The sequence below is a fragment of the Rosa rugosa genome, chromosome 5 (assembly GCF_958449725.1).
Source record: "Rosa rugosa chromosome 5, drRosRugo1.1, whole genome shotgun sequence".
NCBI lineage: Eukaryota > Viridiplantae > Streptophyta > Magnoliopsida > Rosales > Rosaceae > Rosa > Rosa rugosa.
In genome coordinates this window covers 11,560,905-11,578,110 of record NC_084824.1, presented here as the reverse complement: position 1 = coordinate 11,578,110, position 17,206 = coordinate 11,560,905, and the positions used below count along the sequence as shown (strand labels likewise).

The 17,206-nt window shown below is 36.9% G+C and overlaps 3 protein-coding genes and 1 non-coding gene across 4 annotated transcripts; 1 reads left to right on the top strand and 3 right to left on the bottom strand.

The window, feature by feature from the left end:
* Positions 1-480: 480 nt before the first annotated feature.
* LOC133709764 (delta(3,5)-Delta(2,4)-dienoyl-CoA isomerase, peroxisomal) lies at positions 481-1,683 on the bottom strand. The gene is made up of 2 exons (XM_062135622.1): positions 1,005-1,683; positions 481-920 (listed from the first exon to the last, which is right to left on the bottom strand). Exons 1-2 carry the CDS (start codon positions 1,639-1,641, stop codon positions 730-732), a joined length of 828 nt encoding a protein of 275 aa, XP_061991606.1. The 5' UTR covers positions 1,642-1,683; the 3' UTR covers positions 481-729.
* An 83-nt stretch (positions 1,684-1,766) lies between these two features.
* Positions 1,767-1,838, bottom strand: TRNAQ-UUG (transfer RNA glutamine (anticodon UUG)). Its single transcript has one exon. It is a non-coding gene; the product is annotated as a tRNA-Gln (tRNA).
* Positions 1,839-7,968: 6,130 nt separating this feature from the next.
* On the top strand, positions 7,969-10,226 carry LOC133710460 (bidirectional sugar transporter N3). The gene is made up of 6 exons (XM_062136528.1): positions 7,969-8,154; positions 8,561-8,597; positions 8,762-8,972; positions 9,094-9,255; positions 9,406-9,525; positions 9,612-10,226. The coding sequence occupies exons 1-6, from the start codon at positions 8,100-8,102 to the stop codon at positions 9,870-9,872; spliced, it is 846 nt and encodes a 281-aa protein (XP_061992512.1). The 5' UTR covers positions 7,969-8,099; the 3' UTR covers positions 9,873-10,226.
* Positions 10,227-11,227: 1,001 nt separating this feature from the next.
* LOC133708524 (serine/threonine-protein kinase PBS1) lies at positions 11,228-16,188 on the bottom strand. The gene is made up of 5 exons (XM_062133988.1): positions 15,580-16,188; positions 14,792-15,015; positions 14,213-14,402; positions 13,202-13,593; positions 11,228-13,070 (listed from the first exon to the last, which is right to left on the bottom strand). The coding sequence occupies exons 1-5, from the start codon at positions 15,698-15,700 to the stop codon at positions 12,582-12,584; spliced, it is 1,416 nt and encodes a 471-aa protein (XP_061989972.1). The 5' UTR covers positions 15,701-16,188; the 3' UTR covers positions 11,228-12,581.
* Between the last annotated feature and the right edge of the window lie 1,018 nt (positions 16,189-17,206).

The following is a 17,206-nucleotide window of genomic DNA, read 5'->3' as shown; positions in this document are numbered from 1 at the left end:
GTTCTTGTTCTTCTTTTTCTTCTTCTTCTTTTTTTGTTTTTTTTTTTTTTTGGTGAAGAGCTTCTTCATTTTTTGAGTGAGAAAGAATCCATCAAAATCTCTTGGAAAATGGTTGGATTGTTTTTGAGTTTTGATAAGTATAAAAAGCACTATAAAATCCTTCAAAATCCAGCATTTAATGAAATCCTTAAAAATCCGTATACTTTTGAATATTTGCAGATTTGAATGGATAATTTTAAATCTTAATTGAATACATCAAGATTTTAAAGAATTGTTTAAAATCTCAATTGAATACCCATAGATTTTCAAAATACAAAAAAATCTTGTAGACTCTTAAATGAATACACCCCCCTTAGTCTCTCGTTAAGCCTATTCTATCAAATAATACCCCAAAATTCCTGTCATTTAAGGTTAATGGTTAATATCTAGACATGTAACAAGATCAATGTAGTATTAGCAAAACATTTTTGGCCAATGAAGTCTTTGCAATCAAGCACAATATAAGGAATTGGGCTCGATTAGAGGTTCATTTCTCTTAATGTGGAAAACAAAATTAAGTAAATTACGCTATTAATAGGCATAATTATTCTATGGTCCCAAATACCCGCGTGACATTGTCACACTGGTCCGAAAGCAACCATAAATTTATTACAAGAATAGGTACACAAAGTCACAGACCCTCATGAATCTGGTACTAATGAGGAACATGCGTGGCATTCAATTGCAATTTCAGAGCTTAGCAAACACCGGCTTCCTTTTCTGCATGTGAGCCGAAACCGCCTCCGTCAAATCGTCGGATAACAGCATTGCCGAATTCCACGTGGCGACGTAATCCAATCCCTGCTCCACACTCATCTCCCTGCTCCTCTGCAGCACCGCTTTCGTCCCCGTCACCGCCAGCGGCGACTTTGCAGCCATTCCTGCAACCATGAACCACCATTGGTCCTTAATTAATTAAGTTAATTAGCATTGGTACTTAAGCTAAGTTGAAATGACCGACTTACCCTCGGCGACGAGTCGTACGCTGCCCTCTAGCTCCTGCTTCGACCCGAACACTCCAGAGACCAGGCCCAGCTCCTTGGCCTCCTGACCCGAGAACCGCCGACCCGTTAACGCCAACTCAAGCGCGTGGCCGTACCCGACTATGCTGGGCAGCCGCTGAAGCGTTCCGAGGTCGGCCGTGATCGCCAGGTCGACCTCTTTGACCGAGAAGAACGCGTCCTTGCTGCAGTACCGTATGTCACAGGCGGTGACGATATCGATCCCGCCGCCGATGCACGCGCCTTGGATGGCGGCTATCACCGGCTTCCGGCACCGCTCGATCGCGGTGATGGCGTCCTGCATGAGCTTGATCGCTCGCCGGAGCCTCTCTCCGTCGCGGCCCCGGTCTCCGGAGACGGAACTCCCGGCGATCGAGGATAGGTTGTTGAGGTCGATTCCGGCGCAGAAGTGGTCTCCGGCGCCGGTGAGGACGATGACGTTGACGTTGGGGTTTTGGTCGAGAGAGGAGAGGGCTTTGGGGAATTCGGTGAAGAAGTCACGTGATAGGGCGTTGCGGTGCTTTGGGCAATTCAGGTAGAGGTAGAAGACTGGGGAGTTTGGGTTTTTCTGATCAATTTCTAGGGTTTGGTACTTCTCCATTTTTGGAGTCAGTAGCTCAAGTCTGAAGATTGGAGAAGGAAATGAAAGATAACAGTACAGAAAATTACCAAGTTACCCAACAGTAAAGTTATAAATTAAAAAAAGTAAAAAAATAATTCCCATAAAGGTCCTACCGGGAGTCGAACCCAGGTCGCTGGATTCAAAGTCCAGAGTGCTAACCACTACACCATAGAACCATGTTGTTACCTTTTACGCTTTTGTAAATATCATTTATCATCGTCATCATCATCATCATCTTCTCTCTATCAGAAAGTCCAGCATTTCAAATTTCAATGATTGGCAATCAAAGAGGAAGTATTTCAATGATTGGCAAAGAGAGTTGTGTACGAAATTGAGAATTAATTAAAGTGCTTCAGGTTGAAGTGTGATATATATATGGTACTGCTTTTCTGAATTTCTAGGGTTATAGCATACCTAGGTTGAAACCAAGGAGAATAATTAATGTGTGCCATTATGCACGTAATTACTTGTATTGAATTACGGCGCAATTAAGGAAGAGATTCTTCTTGCAATGCAATGCATGCACGTAATTTTGCATCATCATTAGCTAAGCTAGCTAGCTACTCGCAACTCGCAAAGAATATACAGCTAGAGAGCCTTAATTTTCTGATTAATTAACTAGAACTAATATCGATCACAATGTTAATCTTGTGGCACAATCAAATTAATTTGACACCAGCATTATCAAAAAGCCACCTAGCTCAAATAGATTGGCTTCTCCTATTTCTGGATCGGAGATATCTAGATCAACATGATCGTCATCCTCTACTATTGCCTTATCTCGCTTTGCTTTGCTTTGCTGTGACATGGTGAACTGACTCCAACCAATTGTAGGAAAAGAGATGGCAAACTGGCAACTCCATCACCACAAACATATCTGAGCTTTCTTTCGATCTGCATCCCAAATCGATCTGAAATGAAATGTTGTAAACGCGGAATGATGATGTAAGAGAGCATTGCCCCGGCCCTTTGTGTCCGACTAATTAAAGTGCTTAGTTAAATCTTTGATCCTTGTACATTTCAATGAACTGACTTGATCAATCAGCACCATCTTAACCTGTATCGTAATTACTAGCGCGCCAACAATAAGTCAATGCAAAGTTTATAATTTTGTATATATATATATAGATAGCTATTCGATCTACTTCAGCTAACTTATACCTTATATGGATTTAACTATCTAGCTAGCTACTTTAGTTCAACAAAGCCAAATACAGAACTTCTTTTTCGTTTGATTTGGTGACAAATCCTCTTCTTAATTAGTTATTAAAGAGAGACTGTATTAGTGTGGCTGGGAAATGGTACAATAAATGCTACAATGTGTGTTATTAGTTAAGCCTTATAGATTGGCTTAACTAATAACAATGCGTTAAGCTAGTAAGCCTTATATTAGCTCCTTTCTTTATTTTGGCCATTGGCCCTCGTTTATATCAAAGACAAAAAAAAAAAAAAAAAATTGTAATCAAGCACGTACTATACCTATATCAAAAATTTACTATACATACATGTATGTCGTGCAGAGAATTCTAACACATGTATGATGAGAGATGAAGATTACTTATAGTTTATATACAGTCAAATTTTGTCTGTATGTCATACATGTGTGTATAATAGAAGTTTCCTATCTACGTTGCTCTTTTATAGTTATTCTCTTTTTAGTTTAGAAATTCGTAGCTATAACTCAGCATTTTTCGAACTCAATAATTTTGTTTAGCAATAATTTTTGTTACACATTGTGCATATGACTGAGGATCGATGACTATTCATATGACGACTATTACAATATTCAACTTTCTGTTGTTAAATATCCTCCACGATTTACAAATGCTAGCCGCCATCGTCATTAATTACCATAAGATAAATGCATGCTAATACAGGCTTTAGTAGAATCTATATTACATGATAAACATTTTTTACTCACGATTAACAAATGCGAGCCACCAACCTTATTAGAGAGAAATTATATTAGTGTGGCTGGGAAATGGTAATACAGGCTTTAATTGAATCTCGCATGTCTTTAAGTTCTGCATAGCAAAGTTTGACTTGATTATATGTGGGATGATATAACATGGCAATATTATTGATGTTTCCAATAAGCATGTACTGACCTTTCTTTTTGAGAGACAATGGGAGAGCTTTTTGTTGATGATCAGATAACAAACATTTCAAATCATTCATGAATCATATACAGTGTTTAATGAATGATTTATATATATATAGGGAGAGAGAGAGATGAATCAGATTTGTTATATATGTAAAGAGATCTTACTTTAAATTGGTTTTTCGAAAAATCCTTATTACATCTCTTTACATTAGATATTTTCTTTTCTTATCAACAATAAATGCTACAATGGGTGTTATTAGTTAAGCCTTATAGATTGGCTTAACTAATAACAATGCGTCAAGTAAGCCTTGGTTCCTTAATTTCTTTATTTTGGCCATTGGCCCTCGTTTATACCAAAGACCAAAAAAAAAAAATATCAAAAATATTGTAAACAAGCACGTACTATATCTATATCAAAAATTTACTATATACAATATTCAACTTTCTGTTGTTAAATATCCTCCACGATTTACAAATGCTAGCCGCCATCCTCATTAATTACCATAAGATAAATGCATGCTAATACAGGCTTTAGTAGAATGAGTGTTTCTATTAAGACCTCCAAATCTGCTCACTTGACCTCACTCTATTATCAATTATTAAATGACATATATAACCTACAATAAAATGACTATTAAGGACAATAATTATACCAAAAAAATATTATATTTATTTTATGTAGACTTTCCAATTCAATAATATTATATTGTATTCTTTATTATTTTTCTTATCTATTTTCATTTTCCAATTTCACTACATACTCATTAAAGCTTTCATATATATATTTATTAAGAATTAAAAATATGAGTAAGATCATGTGATAGAAAAATGTATGATATATATGTTAAATGCATATTGGTGAGGGAAAACAAAATAAATCCTATTATGATTTTTGACCTAAATCTAAGTTTATCCATTATATTTGCAAAAAAAAAAGAGCTAGCAATTAAAAAAAAAACTAAAAAATATTTAAATAATTAATCATGAGGTACAAAAAAAAGAGAACAAAAATAAACATTAAAAAAATGATTTCTTCAAATTTTTTTTGCACTGCTAAAATAGAAAAAAAAATTATTAAAAAAAAACATAGAATAGTTCATGTTATTTTCTTATGAATTAGAAATTAATTCTTGAAACTCAATACCTTGTGTTTGATTTTTGTTTTTTATTGGAATTTATGTTGTTTGAATAAGAAATGTATATGTAGTTAAGATTTATAGAGTAATTAAATCATTGAAATGACTAAGTTTTTTGTTTTAAAGATAATAATTTGTTTGTAAATTATATGAGTGAGGTTATTTGAGGAACTTTAGTGAGGTTTAGTGAGTAAATTTAGTATTTGGAAATTTGATAAGAGGTGTAAAAAGCATAGAGGTCAAGTGAGTAAATTTAGAGGTTCTAATAGCAAAACTCTAGTAGAATCTATATTACATGATAAACATTTTTTACTCACGATTAACAAATGCGGGCCACCAACCTTATTGGAGAGAAATTATAATAGTGTGGCTGGGAAGTGGTAATACAGGTTAATGTCTTTAAGTTCTGCATAGCAAAGTTTGACTTGATTATATGTGGGATGATATAACATGGCAATATTATTGATGTTTCCAATAAGCATGTACGTCAACCTTTCTTTTTGAGAGACAATGGGAGAGCTTTTTGTTGGTGATCAGATAACAAACATTTCGAATCATTCATGAATCATATACACTATTTGAGGAATGATTACATATGTGTTAACGGTGTAAAATATATATATATATATATATATATATATATATATATATATATATATATAGGATTTTTCTCAGGTAAGGATGTCCTTAGTTTTTCTTATGGAACGGATTTACTGTTTTCACCCACTTTCCGATCACATTTTCACATCTTAACCGTTCAGTTTTTAGATCCTAATGTATGGATCACCTCTGCAAAATTTCAGCCAATTTGGTGATCGTTAAGGCGTCCAAAACTGCAATTTACACGAACGAACCGAATCTGTCGAACCGGAACCGTTCGTTTACATTGTTGTAATTTGCAGTTTTGGATGCCTTAATGATCACCAATTTAGCTGAAATTTTTCAGAGGTGATCTATACATTAGGACCTAAAAACTGAACGGTTAAGATGTAAAAATTTGATCAGAAAGTGGGTGAAAACAGGAAATCCGTACCTAAGAAAAACTAAGGACGATATATATATATATATATATATATAGTTGGATGAATCATATTTGTTAATATATGCAAAGATATCTTACTTTAAATTGGTTTTTCCAAAAATCCTTATTACATCTATTTACATATATAGATATTTTCTTATCAATTCAATGCTACAATGTGTTATTAGTTAAGCCTTATGGATTGCCTAAACTAAAAACAATGTGTTAAGTAAGCCTTAGCGCCATTGGCCCTCGGTACAAAAGAAAAATTGTAATCAAGCACGTATTATATTTATATCAAAAATTTACTATACACACATGTATGTCATGCACAGAATTCTAACGGGTCAATGATGAGAGAGGAAGACTACTTATAGCTTATACACTGTCAAATTTTGTCTGTATGTCATACGTGTGTGTATGATAGAAATTTTCTGTCTACATAGCTATTTTGTTGTTATTCTCTTTTTAGTTTCGTAATTCGTAGCTGTAACTTACATTTTTCGGACTTACTAACTTTTTTCAGCAATAATTTTTGTTACACATTGTGCATACTATTGAGGATCAATGATTAATCGTATGATGACTCTTTTCAATAGACAACTTTCTGTTGTTAAATATCCTCCACGATTAACAAATGCTGGCCACCAACCTAGCTCATAATTAGCATGGGATAAATGATGCCAACATCACAAATTCAAGATTAAATTGCCATCCCTGATATTGCCCTAGCCTTAGGCTTTATCATCTTTATTTATCTCCTATATATAAGGTGTGAGCTAGTTATCTAGCTTAGCCACTAAAACGAAAAACGTTGTCATATTTGATTGAAATTTCAATAACTCCTATGTTGGTGAGTAATGGTGGCAAATGGCAAAATTGAATGAATGTGTCTAAATCAATGAATTATTGGCCTCTCTCCATCCCCCTCCCTCTCTCTCTCTCTCTCTCAATCTTCCTGCAATCATCGACCTGATAAAAAGTCCATATCATTTCAAGTATACTCATATTACGTCACCAAAATTAAAGCAATGTACACATATTCGCCCAAATATGTAGCTTTTCCAAGCAAAAGCTAACCCTAAAACCATTTATACTACGAAAAGAAAACAAACGCCCATCAAATCACTTAATCACACATGAAAAGAGATGGCTCCTTGTAACCATAAAAAGAAAGCCATATCTCCTTCTCTCCATCCAATGGCACCACCTAGCATTCTCAAAACCCAACCAAAATATACAATAACGCCAGATATGAATAACAGCATGATTGTTCTTTGTCTCTAAGCTCATAACCGCAAAAAAAAAAAAAAAAAAAAAAACCTGGGGCTTCATTTTTCGAACTTGATCACGAAAAAGAAAAAAAAGGCCATGAGCCTAGTGAGATCCCCGACGCACACGAAACCTCAAGATATTGCATAACACTGAATTGGCTAGCTGCCCTAGCTTAGCTAGCACTATGCCACTACCAAACAAATCCTAACAGAATCGAATCAAAAGCTTTCTCTCATTCTCCAAAAAAAACTTGTGTGAGAAAGTAGGGCTGACGCGGGGAGGCGTGTTTTGTTAACAGAAACGGCTGGAAACGAAGGCTGTGTTTGGCGGAGCCCTATATCACGTGAATGGGGCTCTACTGGTCTGGACGGACACCTTTGCGGTCTGTGTGAGTAACGTAAAAAATCTCATTTCGTATACTCTAACTCCAAGAGCGTGAAATCCATGCCCTTAATTAATTAATAATTAGTTTTGAAACTGTTTTGTAATTGAGATTAATTAATAGTGATCATGATGAGTCGGGGGTTATCTTTGGTTTCATATCGCATTACTGTGGTGAGTGCTATGAGCTTTTTCACGCGCGGTGGTGGGGCTTGTGGGGGTTTAATTAATTGTGGTTTTGAGGGGAGAAAGGAGTTTGTGGTATACTACCTACTAAACTTCCATGTGTCATGCGACTAGAATGAGTTTTATACGCACATATAATTCCTTTATTTGATCACACCTTTTTGTGTGTATATAAAGGGAGCCAGCTGCGTAAACTTGTGAACCATCCAAGCATTTCATTTTTCTCTGCATGATAAATACAGTTCTTTCTCAGCACTGAAACCCTTATATAGTTTTTGTTACATTAAACCGAGTTTGATCACCCTTTCGAGTGTTTTTCGCTGTAATACCAGATATGGGGGCAGTAGCAGACAGTCAACATCCTTGGGCATTTGCATTTGGCATCCTAGGTAAATGCATATATATGTCATATTTTTCGAACACACAGCTCTATACGGTCGATCAGTTGGCCCGTATTATTTGTTATCTTATGGTGGTCATCATATCGGCCACATTCGGCTTCTCATCTTCTGAATTCTATCTTTCAACTTTCCAAAAACTATAGACCAAACCATACATCTCGCAAAATATTGAATTTTAGACCAAGTTGTTTTGTTGTCCTAATCTCTGTCTTGATATATATCTAGTTGATTTAGGAGTAAAGCTTATGTTTACTTATCAATTGTTGACGCAATCACATGATCAACCTTCCTCATGCCCGCTATAATACTAATGAGTAGTTATGATCTTGGTAGTTTAGGAATTCCATTTGAATGAGTTCCTTGATTTCTAATACAGTTTCGTTTTGCATGGCAGGTAATCTAATTTCCTTCATGGTTTACTTAGCCCCAGTGTAAGTAATTAAACAACGAACCTTTTCTCTCCATGTACATGCAATATATATATATATATATATATATATATATATATATATATATATATATATATATATATATTGTGTGTGTGTTTTACATAGTAGGCAAAAATTTAATTAACTTTAATTTTGTTTAATTGCAGGCCAACGTTTTACCGGATTTACAGAAAGAGATCGACTGAGGGTTTCCAATCGGTGCCGTATCTGGTAGCACTGTTTAGTGCCACGCTTTGGCTCTACTATGCCATGCTGAAGCAAAATGCTGTGCTTCTGATCACAATCAACACCCTCGGAAGTGTAATAGAGACTCTGTACATCGCCATGTATATTGTTTATGCAACAAAGGCTTCAAGGGTACGTGTGTTGCTTAAATTACGTAAAATATAGGCGTATCAAGTATCAAGATTTGAAAAGCTTCCTTTGTTAATCATTTTCTAATAACTGATCTACTATTGTTGAATTTGGTCGAGTGCAGAAATTCACTATCAAGTTACTAGGGTTTATGAACTTCGGACTCTTCTCCTTGATCCTTGTCGTTTTACACTATGCATTTCATAGTCAATACCGTGCCCCGGTTCTCGGATGGATCAACGTTGCCATTTCCGTTTGTGTTTTTGCAGCGCCCTTGAGTATTGTGGTAAGTTGCCTCGTATATTGATAATGTTTCCAAATTTATATTAAGCAATAATACAACATGTGTGGCAAGAAACTTTTTTCCTATATATAAAATGAATTTCTCTCTCTTAATTACCTAATTATAACTTTTTTGTCCTTTTTGTAAATGTAGGCGCAGGTGATCCGCACAAAAAGTGTTGAATTTATGCCATTCAGCTTATCATTCTTCCTTACTTTGAGTGCCGTGATGTGGTTTGCCTATGGACTGTTCCTCAAGGACATTTGCATAGCAGTAAGTAGTAATTATTTCCCAAAAATTACATATACACCACAATAATTAACTACTTCCACACTAACTAGTTTTCTCTTTTCATATAGCTTCCAAACGTGTTAGGTTTTGTCTTGGGTCTCCTTCAGATGCTGCTCTACGCCATATACAGAAACCGCAAGCAGGTCATAGTTGATCCGGAGAAGAAGCTTCCGGCATCCGAGCATGTGAAAAACATAGTGATTCTGAGCACTATCGCAACATCCGAAGTTCATCCAGTGGATGCTAAGCCGTGCGATGGCAATGACGTCGAAGACGTGGACGGCAAAGATGAAAATAAGGATGTTGATGGTGATGAACATGAGAAGTGAGTGGTGGTGGTGGTGGATGTCGATGCATCGGATGAGCTTCAACTGAAATCTGAAGAACCATGTGCAGTGTGAGGTTCAACCACTGAGTGTAACTGTTACGACATGTCAGACTTGATTTCTAGCGCGAGAGTAGCTTCTTCTGGCTTCAAGTATCTCGATCTGCTCCTTGTTTTTGTGCTACAGCTATAAGTAAGAGTGGAAAAAGAAAGCTACAGCTATGGTGATTTCGCTTGTATAATCATTAACTTAGTATTTTTGTATGCATTTTGCGTTTGTCTTTTTCGTTTCATGTAGAACCATTATGTGTCCAAGTGTTAACAAAGATAGATTATATCAATTTGGGTCCCTGCATTAGTAGTTGTGCGTCTCCATCTTTCTCTTAATTATCCAGATTTTTGTGAATTTGTGAATTTGTGAATGTTGATGTATTATTGGCTTACATCCTCATATGATACCCGAACTATCACGTAATATATCAGTTTAATAAAGATCGATTATATCAGTTTGGGCCCCTGCACATTAGTGGTGAATTAGTTGTGTGTCTTCATCTTTCTCTTAACTATCCAGAATTTTGTGTATAGTTGATGTATTATTGGCTTATATCCTCATATGTTACCCGAATTATCACAAAATGCACTTTTTGGTACTTACAAATTTTTAGGAAGTCTAGTGGTACCTGTACTATCCATCCGTTAGCTCCTATAATACTTCCGTCCATTATTCAGTTAAAAATGCCTATGTGGCAGTCATGTGACATCCATATAAGTAAAATATCAAGGATAAAATAGTTTTTTCATTCATGTTTGAAATTATAGTATTTAATATATTGAACATCTATAATTAAAAAGTACTTTGACACATAAAAAAATAAAAACAATATCTAATTCCTTTCTTCGCTGTTCTCAGGATTCTTAGAGAAATTAATTTAAGTACTTTTGTTTGAGTTTGATTTTTTTTTAATGAAAATTTAATATATATTAATTTGAGTCAACTAATGAGATAATTTTTTTTCTCGAAAAATTAATAGGATTGGTCATTAGAGGCGGTAGGTGAATGTAGATATTCACTAAAATGCAATTCTAGCTCTTTCTTTTTGCAACCTAGTTTTTTTTTTTTTTTTTGAACAAACCCAAATAGGGCGACTATCATTCATCTAAAGCCAGAAAGGGCCATTACATATCCTCCCGCTACCATCATGGGGTAGACAAAGAGTTTGTGGTAGTAGCACAGTGATACATAGATTAGGTCCAATCATTTGACGGTTCCATGCTAAAAAAGGAAGCCTATAGACTATTGACTACTACATAGTAAATAGGCAGAGTAAACTAGACTCGATGACACTACTAAAAAAGAAGCATAGCTCCCTAACCAAGTAGGGAATTATTTTAATCAATAGACTAAACTAACAAGCTAAAGGCCCAAACCCCTAGCCCAACTGAAAGGCCCACTGGGGAAGCTCAAGGAGAAAGCCCAAACCCCAAGGCCCAAATAGGAGTTGGAGTAGGCCCAAAACTGCATCTCCTCGCGCATCCGTGCAGCGCCGTCCGCTCCCACATCTGTCTCTCGGATCTTGCCGCGCCGACCACACGTAACCAAGCCGCTCCGGCCTGACCCAGCATACAAGCGCCCACCGCTTGACCTCGCCGCGCACTCCTTCAGAATCTCAAGCCGCCTGGATGCTCGGATCCTCCAGATCCATCACCGCCGCACAGTTCCACAGAACTTCGCCGCCGCTCAAAACCCTCAGACCCACGCCACCGCCCGAATCTCAGAGCCCACGCCGGACTTCCCATCCCTGCACAACGCGAACACACCCAGAGATGTCATCTGGAACCTCACCCAATCCCGCCCATGCCACCACCTTGAGCCCGACGCCTCTCCCTCTGACCTCCCGAGCAAATAGCGTTCATCACCCTAGTTTAATTTCTTTTAAGTTAGTTTAATAAAAATTTTGTAAAAAAAGATTTTTTACGATTTTGTCTCTACTTTAACGGAAGTACTAAAAGAGTTAACAGAATGATAATACAGATACAATTAGATTCTCTGAAAATTTATATGCATTTCGTGATAGTTCAGATGATGGTTCCTAAGTGGCAAGGTACGTAATTACTACTTGATTACTTCAGGCACCAAGATTAGTCTTAAGATTAGAACATAAAAGTAGATGATTATGTTATTTGTTTAATCTAATACGTTATATGGTTAATCCTCGGTTTCTCAAGAGTCAAGACAGAGGGTACCGTGATAAAAATTTGGTCAAAAAAAGAGAAGAGAAAACAAAAAATCACCAGAGACGGAGGCATGGAGCAGACAAATTTTTTTTCTTTCCTTTTTTTGGTCCAAGAACACTACAGGTACAAACTACAAAGAGAGTCGACAACAGAAGAATAATACAGCATTATCCAGACGTGTTTACTCTCAAAATTTTTCAAAACGTCCTGTCCTTCTGTTCTCACTCTCCTAGAAGATAATTACACTTTCCTTTTATGGTTTCTTCTTCTTCTTCTTCTTCTTCTTCATGTTTGGATCAAAGGCAAAAGAAAAGGAAAGGGTTAAATTAGAAAACATGTGTCGGCATGCACCAGCTCCCTTGCACTGAGCAGCCAGAAGAAAACAACAACAACAACAACAACAAGACAGCTTCTCACATCTTAGGAGGGAGGAAAGGAATCAAGGTAGACAAGGCATGGTATATTGTACTCAATGGCACTACAAATTAGTACCATCAAAACTGCCCTGTGCACTCTGTCGTCTCTTCTCTCGCCAATTCTCACCCCACATCTTGGCCTCAGCAACAGCTCGTTCTCTATCCAAATCCCGGTTTAACATCCTTGCAGTTTCCTTTGGGGAATCATCCTTCTCAGACCCACCATCTAAATCCGGCCATTTGCGTCCAGATCCTCCTCCTTCCTCATTCCTCAATATCCTTCCACCTCTCTCATCTCTTCGTCTCTCATCCTTTTCTCCAGAACTTCTATGGCCATGCCCTGATGCGGCGGTAGGGTCGTATGCCTGGTTGGCTAGATAAGATAGAGCAGTAACCACATCCCCAATCAGAGGACGTGTGGCGGCTTGTTCCTGAATGCACATGGATGCCACAGCAAGAGCTTGGTAGAGGCCCCTCATTGGATACCGGCCCTGCAGCCTCGGATCTGCCAATTTTGAAAACTTCCTGCGATCATTGAACAAGGGGCGTGCCTGTAAACACACATACACATAAAAACACATTACTTTGCAAACACAACTTTGTCAGAACCACAAACTTCGCAGAACAAGAAGATAGGTTATAGGCAAATGTGCTACAAATAAACAAAGTGAAAAAAAATTACCCAAGTGACAAGGTTCTGTTCCCCATGGGGTCTAGTGCTATCAATGGCTTTACGGCCAGTAATCAGCTCCAGAAACACCACCCCAAAACTGTAGACATCCGACTTCACTGTCAATTGTCCAGTCATTGCATACTCTGGAGCACAATAACCATAAGTACCCATAACCCTGGTAGAAACATGTGACTTGTCTCCAGTAGGACCAAGCTTTGCGAGCCCAAAATCTGAAAGCTTAGGGTGAAATCCTTCTTCCAGTAATATGTTGGATGATTTGAAGTCCCTGTAAATAACTGGAGGGTTTGCCTTGTCATGTAGGTATTCCAATCCTTTGGCTGCACCAGCAGCTATTTTCATTCTTGTGTTCCAATCCAATACTTCTTTATCCAGAGGAACATCTGCAGAATGATCAACTCATCAAAATAATATTATGGATAAATTCAATTTTATCCTGTATATAACTCCTGTACATAAATTATACAATTTTATTTGCAAAAGGTTCAATATAATTCAGCAAGACTCTTAATCACCACGAGGGGCAACATATGGTACAATAACATGGAAAACAGATTTATGTGCATTGTCTACAAGTCACCAAACTTTATGTTAGATATGATGGCCCTGCCCCAAACCTGCCAGCCCCTCCCCCTACTGCATTTTCTTGTCATTGTTGAAACTAGTTATGAGGTGTGGTAGGTGTTTTCAGCTGTATTTCTTGCTCTTGTTTACTGCTGTTTATAGCAGTTTAATGTAAGTTTTTCATTTGTCCAAAAAATAAATAAATGATGCCACCAAAAACACGTGAGATTTTATTTTCTGTATTTTACCAAGACATTTGACAAGACTAATTCTCAAACAGCAGTTCGACCTTGCAAGCGAAGATGTTCAACTTGTCACGTAATTCAACACTATATTTCACTAGTTATTAATGAAACAAAATTTAGACAGGAATAAATTTCAAATCAGAGAAACAGACGATAAGCCAAAAGACAAAGGAGAATTAAAGAAAAAAGTTACCATGAAGGTGATCTTCCAATGATCCTAAGGGCATAAACTCATAAACAAGAAGCCTTTGATCTCCATCCGCACAGTATCCAATCAGGTTCACAAGGTTAGTATGATGTAGAAGACTTAGCATGAGTACCTCAACTAGAAACTCTCTATTACCCTGAAGTCCATTCCTATCCAATTGCTTAACAGCAACAATCTATGAAAGCCACAAAACAATTGTTAAGAATGCAGAATCACCTCTAAAGGTTTCAAGTCGATTAGTGAAATCATGGTAGATAATTCTTTAGAGGAAAAAGGTTTTTATTTCTTTAGCAGTTTTACCTTCTTTTGCCCTTGCATTGATAGGCCAACCATGTGTTAAGTACTAATTTGCAGCCTCAAAAATATATAAGCTATATTGATTAGTATATAGTCTTGACCTGGAATCCATCTCCTACTATTTTACTTCAGATACTTATCGAACGCGCTTACTTATATTTGATATCTAACTAATATTTTTTGCAACAATTGCCTAATTTGCCTGTTTAATCAATTCATCTGTTCATTATAGATAAATGAAAGATCATGGATCAGAAAGAAATTTACTTGACCGGTGCTCTCGAGTCGCCCCTTGTAGACACGCCCAAAACCCCCTTCTCCTATGAAAGATTCTGGCCTAAAATTTTTGGTTGCAGCGACAAGCTCACGAAAAGTGAAAGTTTGGGCAGCAATTTGACCCCCAGGTACTACATCCTTGGGATCAGGCATTTTGGACCCTACATCCACCCTTCTTGACCCCCCATTGCTTCTTGACCTTAGTCTGTCAACTCCTGCATAACAATCACAAACAATTCAGTGAAGAACCATACGTATCGCAACCTTTCAACTTAAAACTTCACCAAAACGTTGAACAATCCAGTACATTTGCGAGAAATGAAAGTCAAAGCCGCAATTCCAATCAAATGTGGAATATACACATGATGAACTAAATTTGACATGTCTAAAATTAGGCATACTATCTGATATTCATCCCGTCTCTTCATATATGGAAATTAACAATATCTTTGGGCAACACCAAATGAGAATCAGATCAACCTCAGCAATCAAAATCATCGTGAGATCCAATTTTCCCAGAGAAAGCATCACCCTTTACAAACTACGTCAAAATCTAGTGGGGTCTACCTAAACTCCCTCAAATTCAGAGCTCACATACCTAAGCAATCTAGTCCAACTATACATCCTCAAATAATTGAAACAAACAAGGCATCACTATGATCATCCAACATATTACGAATGATCAGAAACACCCAGATCAGATCGAGCAATAACAACACACTGAAACTACCAGATTACAAACAATTGATAAAACTAGCCGGAAAAGTTGAAGAACTAACCGGAAGGCAATCTCGTAATGTTAGAAGACACCGTCGGTTGACCCTGCTTCCGATCATCGCTTTCTTTCTCCGGATTCAGCTTCTCCTCCTCTTTGGAATCAAAACACGGAAAACACCCCATCTAACCCAAAATCAAATTCACCTCCTCTCTTTCTTCAATCCAAAAAAAAAGATCAAAACTTGAAGTCTTCCAATCCAAAAAAGATCAAAACTTTGGTTTTGCAATCCAAGTAATCACAACAAGAACAAGAACAACAACAACATGGCAGGCCTATCCAAAATTCTGGGCCTTTGTGTTTGTTTAAGCGAACAGGGAGATGCAGAAACGACAAGGCAACGAATCCAACTTCTCTCAGAAACACCCAAAAACGATAACAAAGAGAAAGTGAAAACTAAAATGCTTTTAGGGGTCGTACGTAGATAATCTGAAAAACAAAAAAGAGCCGGCTTTGTCTTCCACTTCGTTCACAACCCACTGAACCCGCACAACAGTATAAACACTCGCTCTCTCTAACTCCTTCCCTCTATCTTTGACCAAAAAAATAAAAATAAAAATGGCAACTCTGTATCTCGCTCTAGATATTCTCAAAAAGCCTATTTTTAACCGAGAAGGGTAAATCCTACCATATTGTTCTGTGCAGACAAACACAAAGAGTTAAACTTAAATGGGAAAATTTGACCGTCTCGAACCCAAACGAGTGGTTGTGAATTGTGCGGCCATAAATTACGATATTTTCCTTCTTCCTTTTGCTATTTGATTGAGAGCAAATCAACGTGTCGAACTGCACGATTGGCGGATTGCACAAAGTCACTGTAGCAACAACTGTGACAAATGAATATTGACCGTTCAATATTTCAACGGTGGATGATCGTTGTTGGACCCACCTGCATGAAAACGATGCGTATTGTCTTCTCCGGTGAGTAATAATCGGCTTGAGATTTGTTTTTGTTGGAATTTTGGACCAACTTAGAGAGAAGGTATTGACGTTCATGTAAAAGCATCCTAAGTTGTGTGTGGTGAGGTTGATGAGGATTTGAAAGGTGGAATTCGACTTGCAAGTGATTACGTAATGAGAAAATGAAAGTCCAATTAAAATTTGATTTGGACGTAGAATTCTTATGTTAGAATGATGAGATGGGATTGAAAATTCTAGTTCTATGTAGATTTTTGTACGTCAAATTAGTAAGATTACTGTAAAGTTAACTCGTAAACTTTTATACGTTCACATAGATTGTCACTCAAACATGTTTTGATAGAAAGTGACTCGAACCTCATCATAGATTGTGTTAATGACATTTGCGGCACTCATTTGAGATTGAAGTCAGTTATTCGCAGAGACTGAAAAATCGATAATATCCTCAAAATTTTAGCGATATTTTCGTTTTTTTAGGGTCTCGATATATCTTTGATATCTTTGACTTACCAAGAGAATATCGGGAGAAATATTCGAAATTTTTGCAATATTTCTAAAAATATTCAAAATTTTCGTGAAATTCCTGATATTCTCTCAAAATTATGAGATTATCGTCAGTTCTCGCGATATGTAGCTCGTGAAAACTAGCCATTATCCTTATCCAATTCGACTACACTGAATAACATTTAAAGAGGAAAACTTTAAAAATTTAT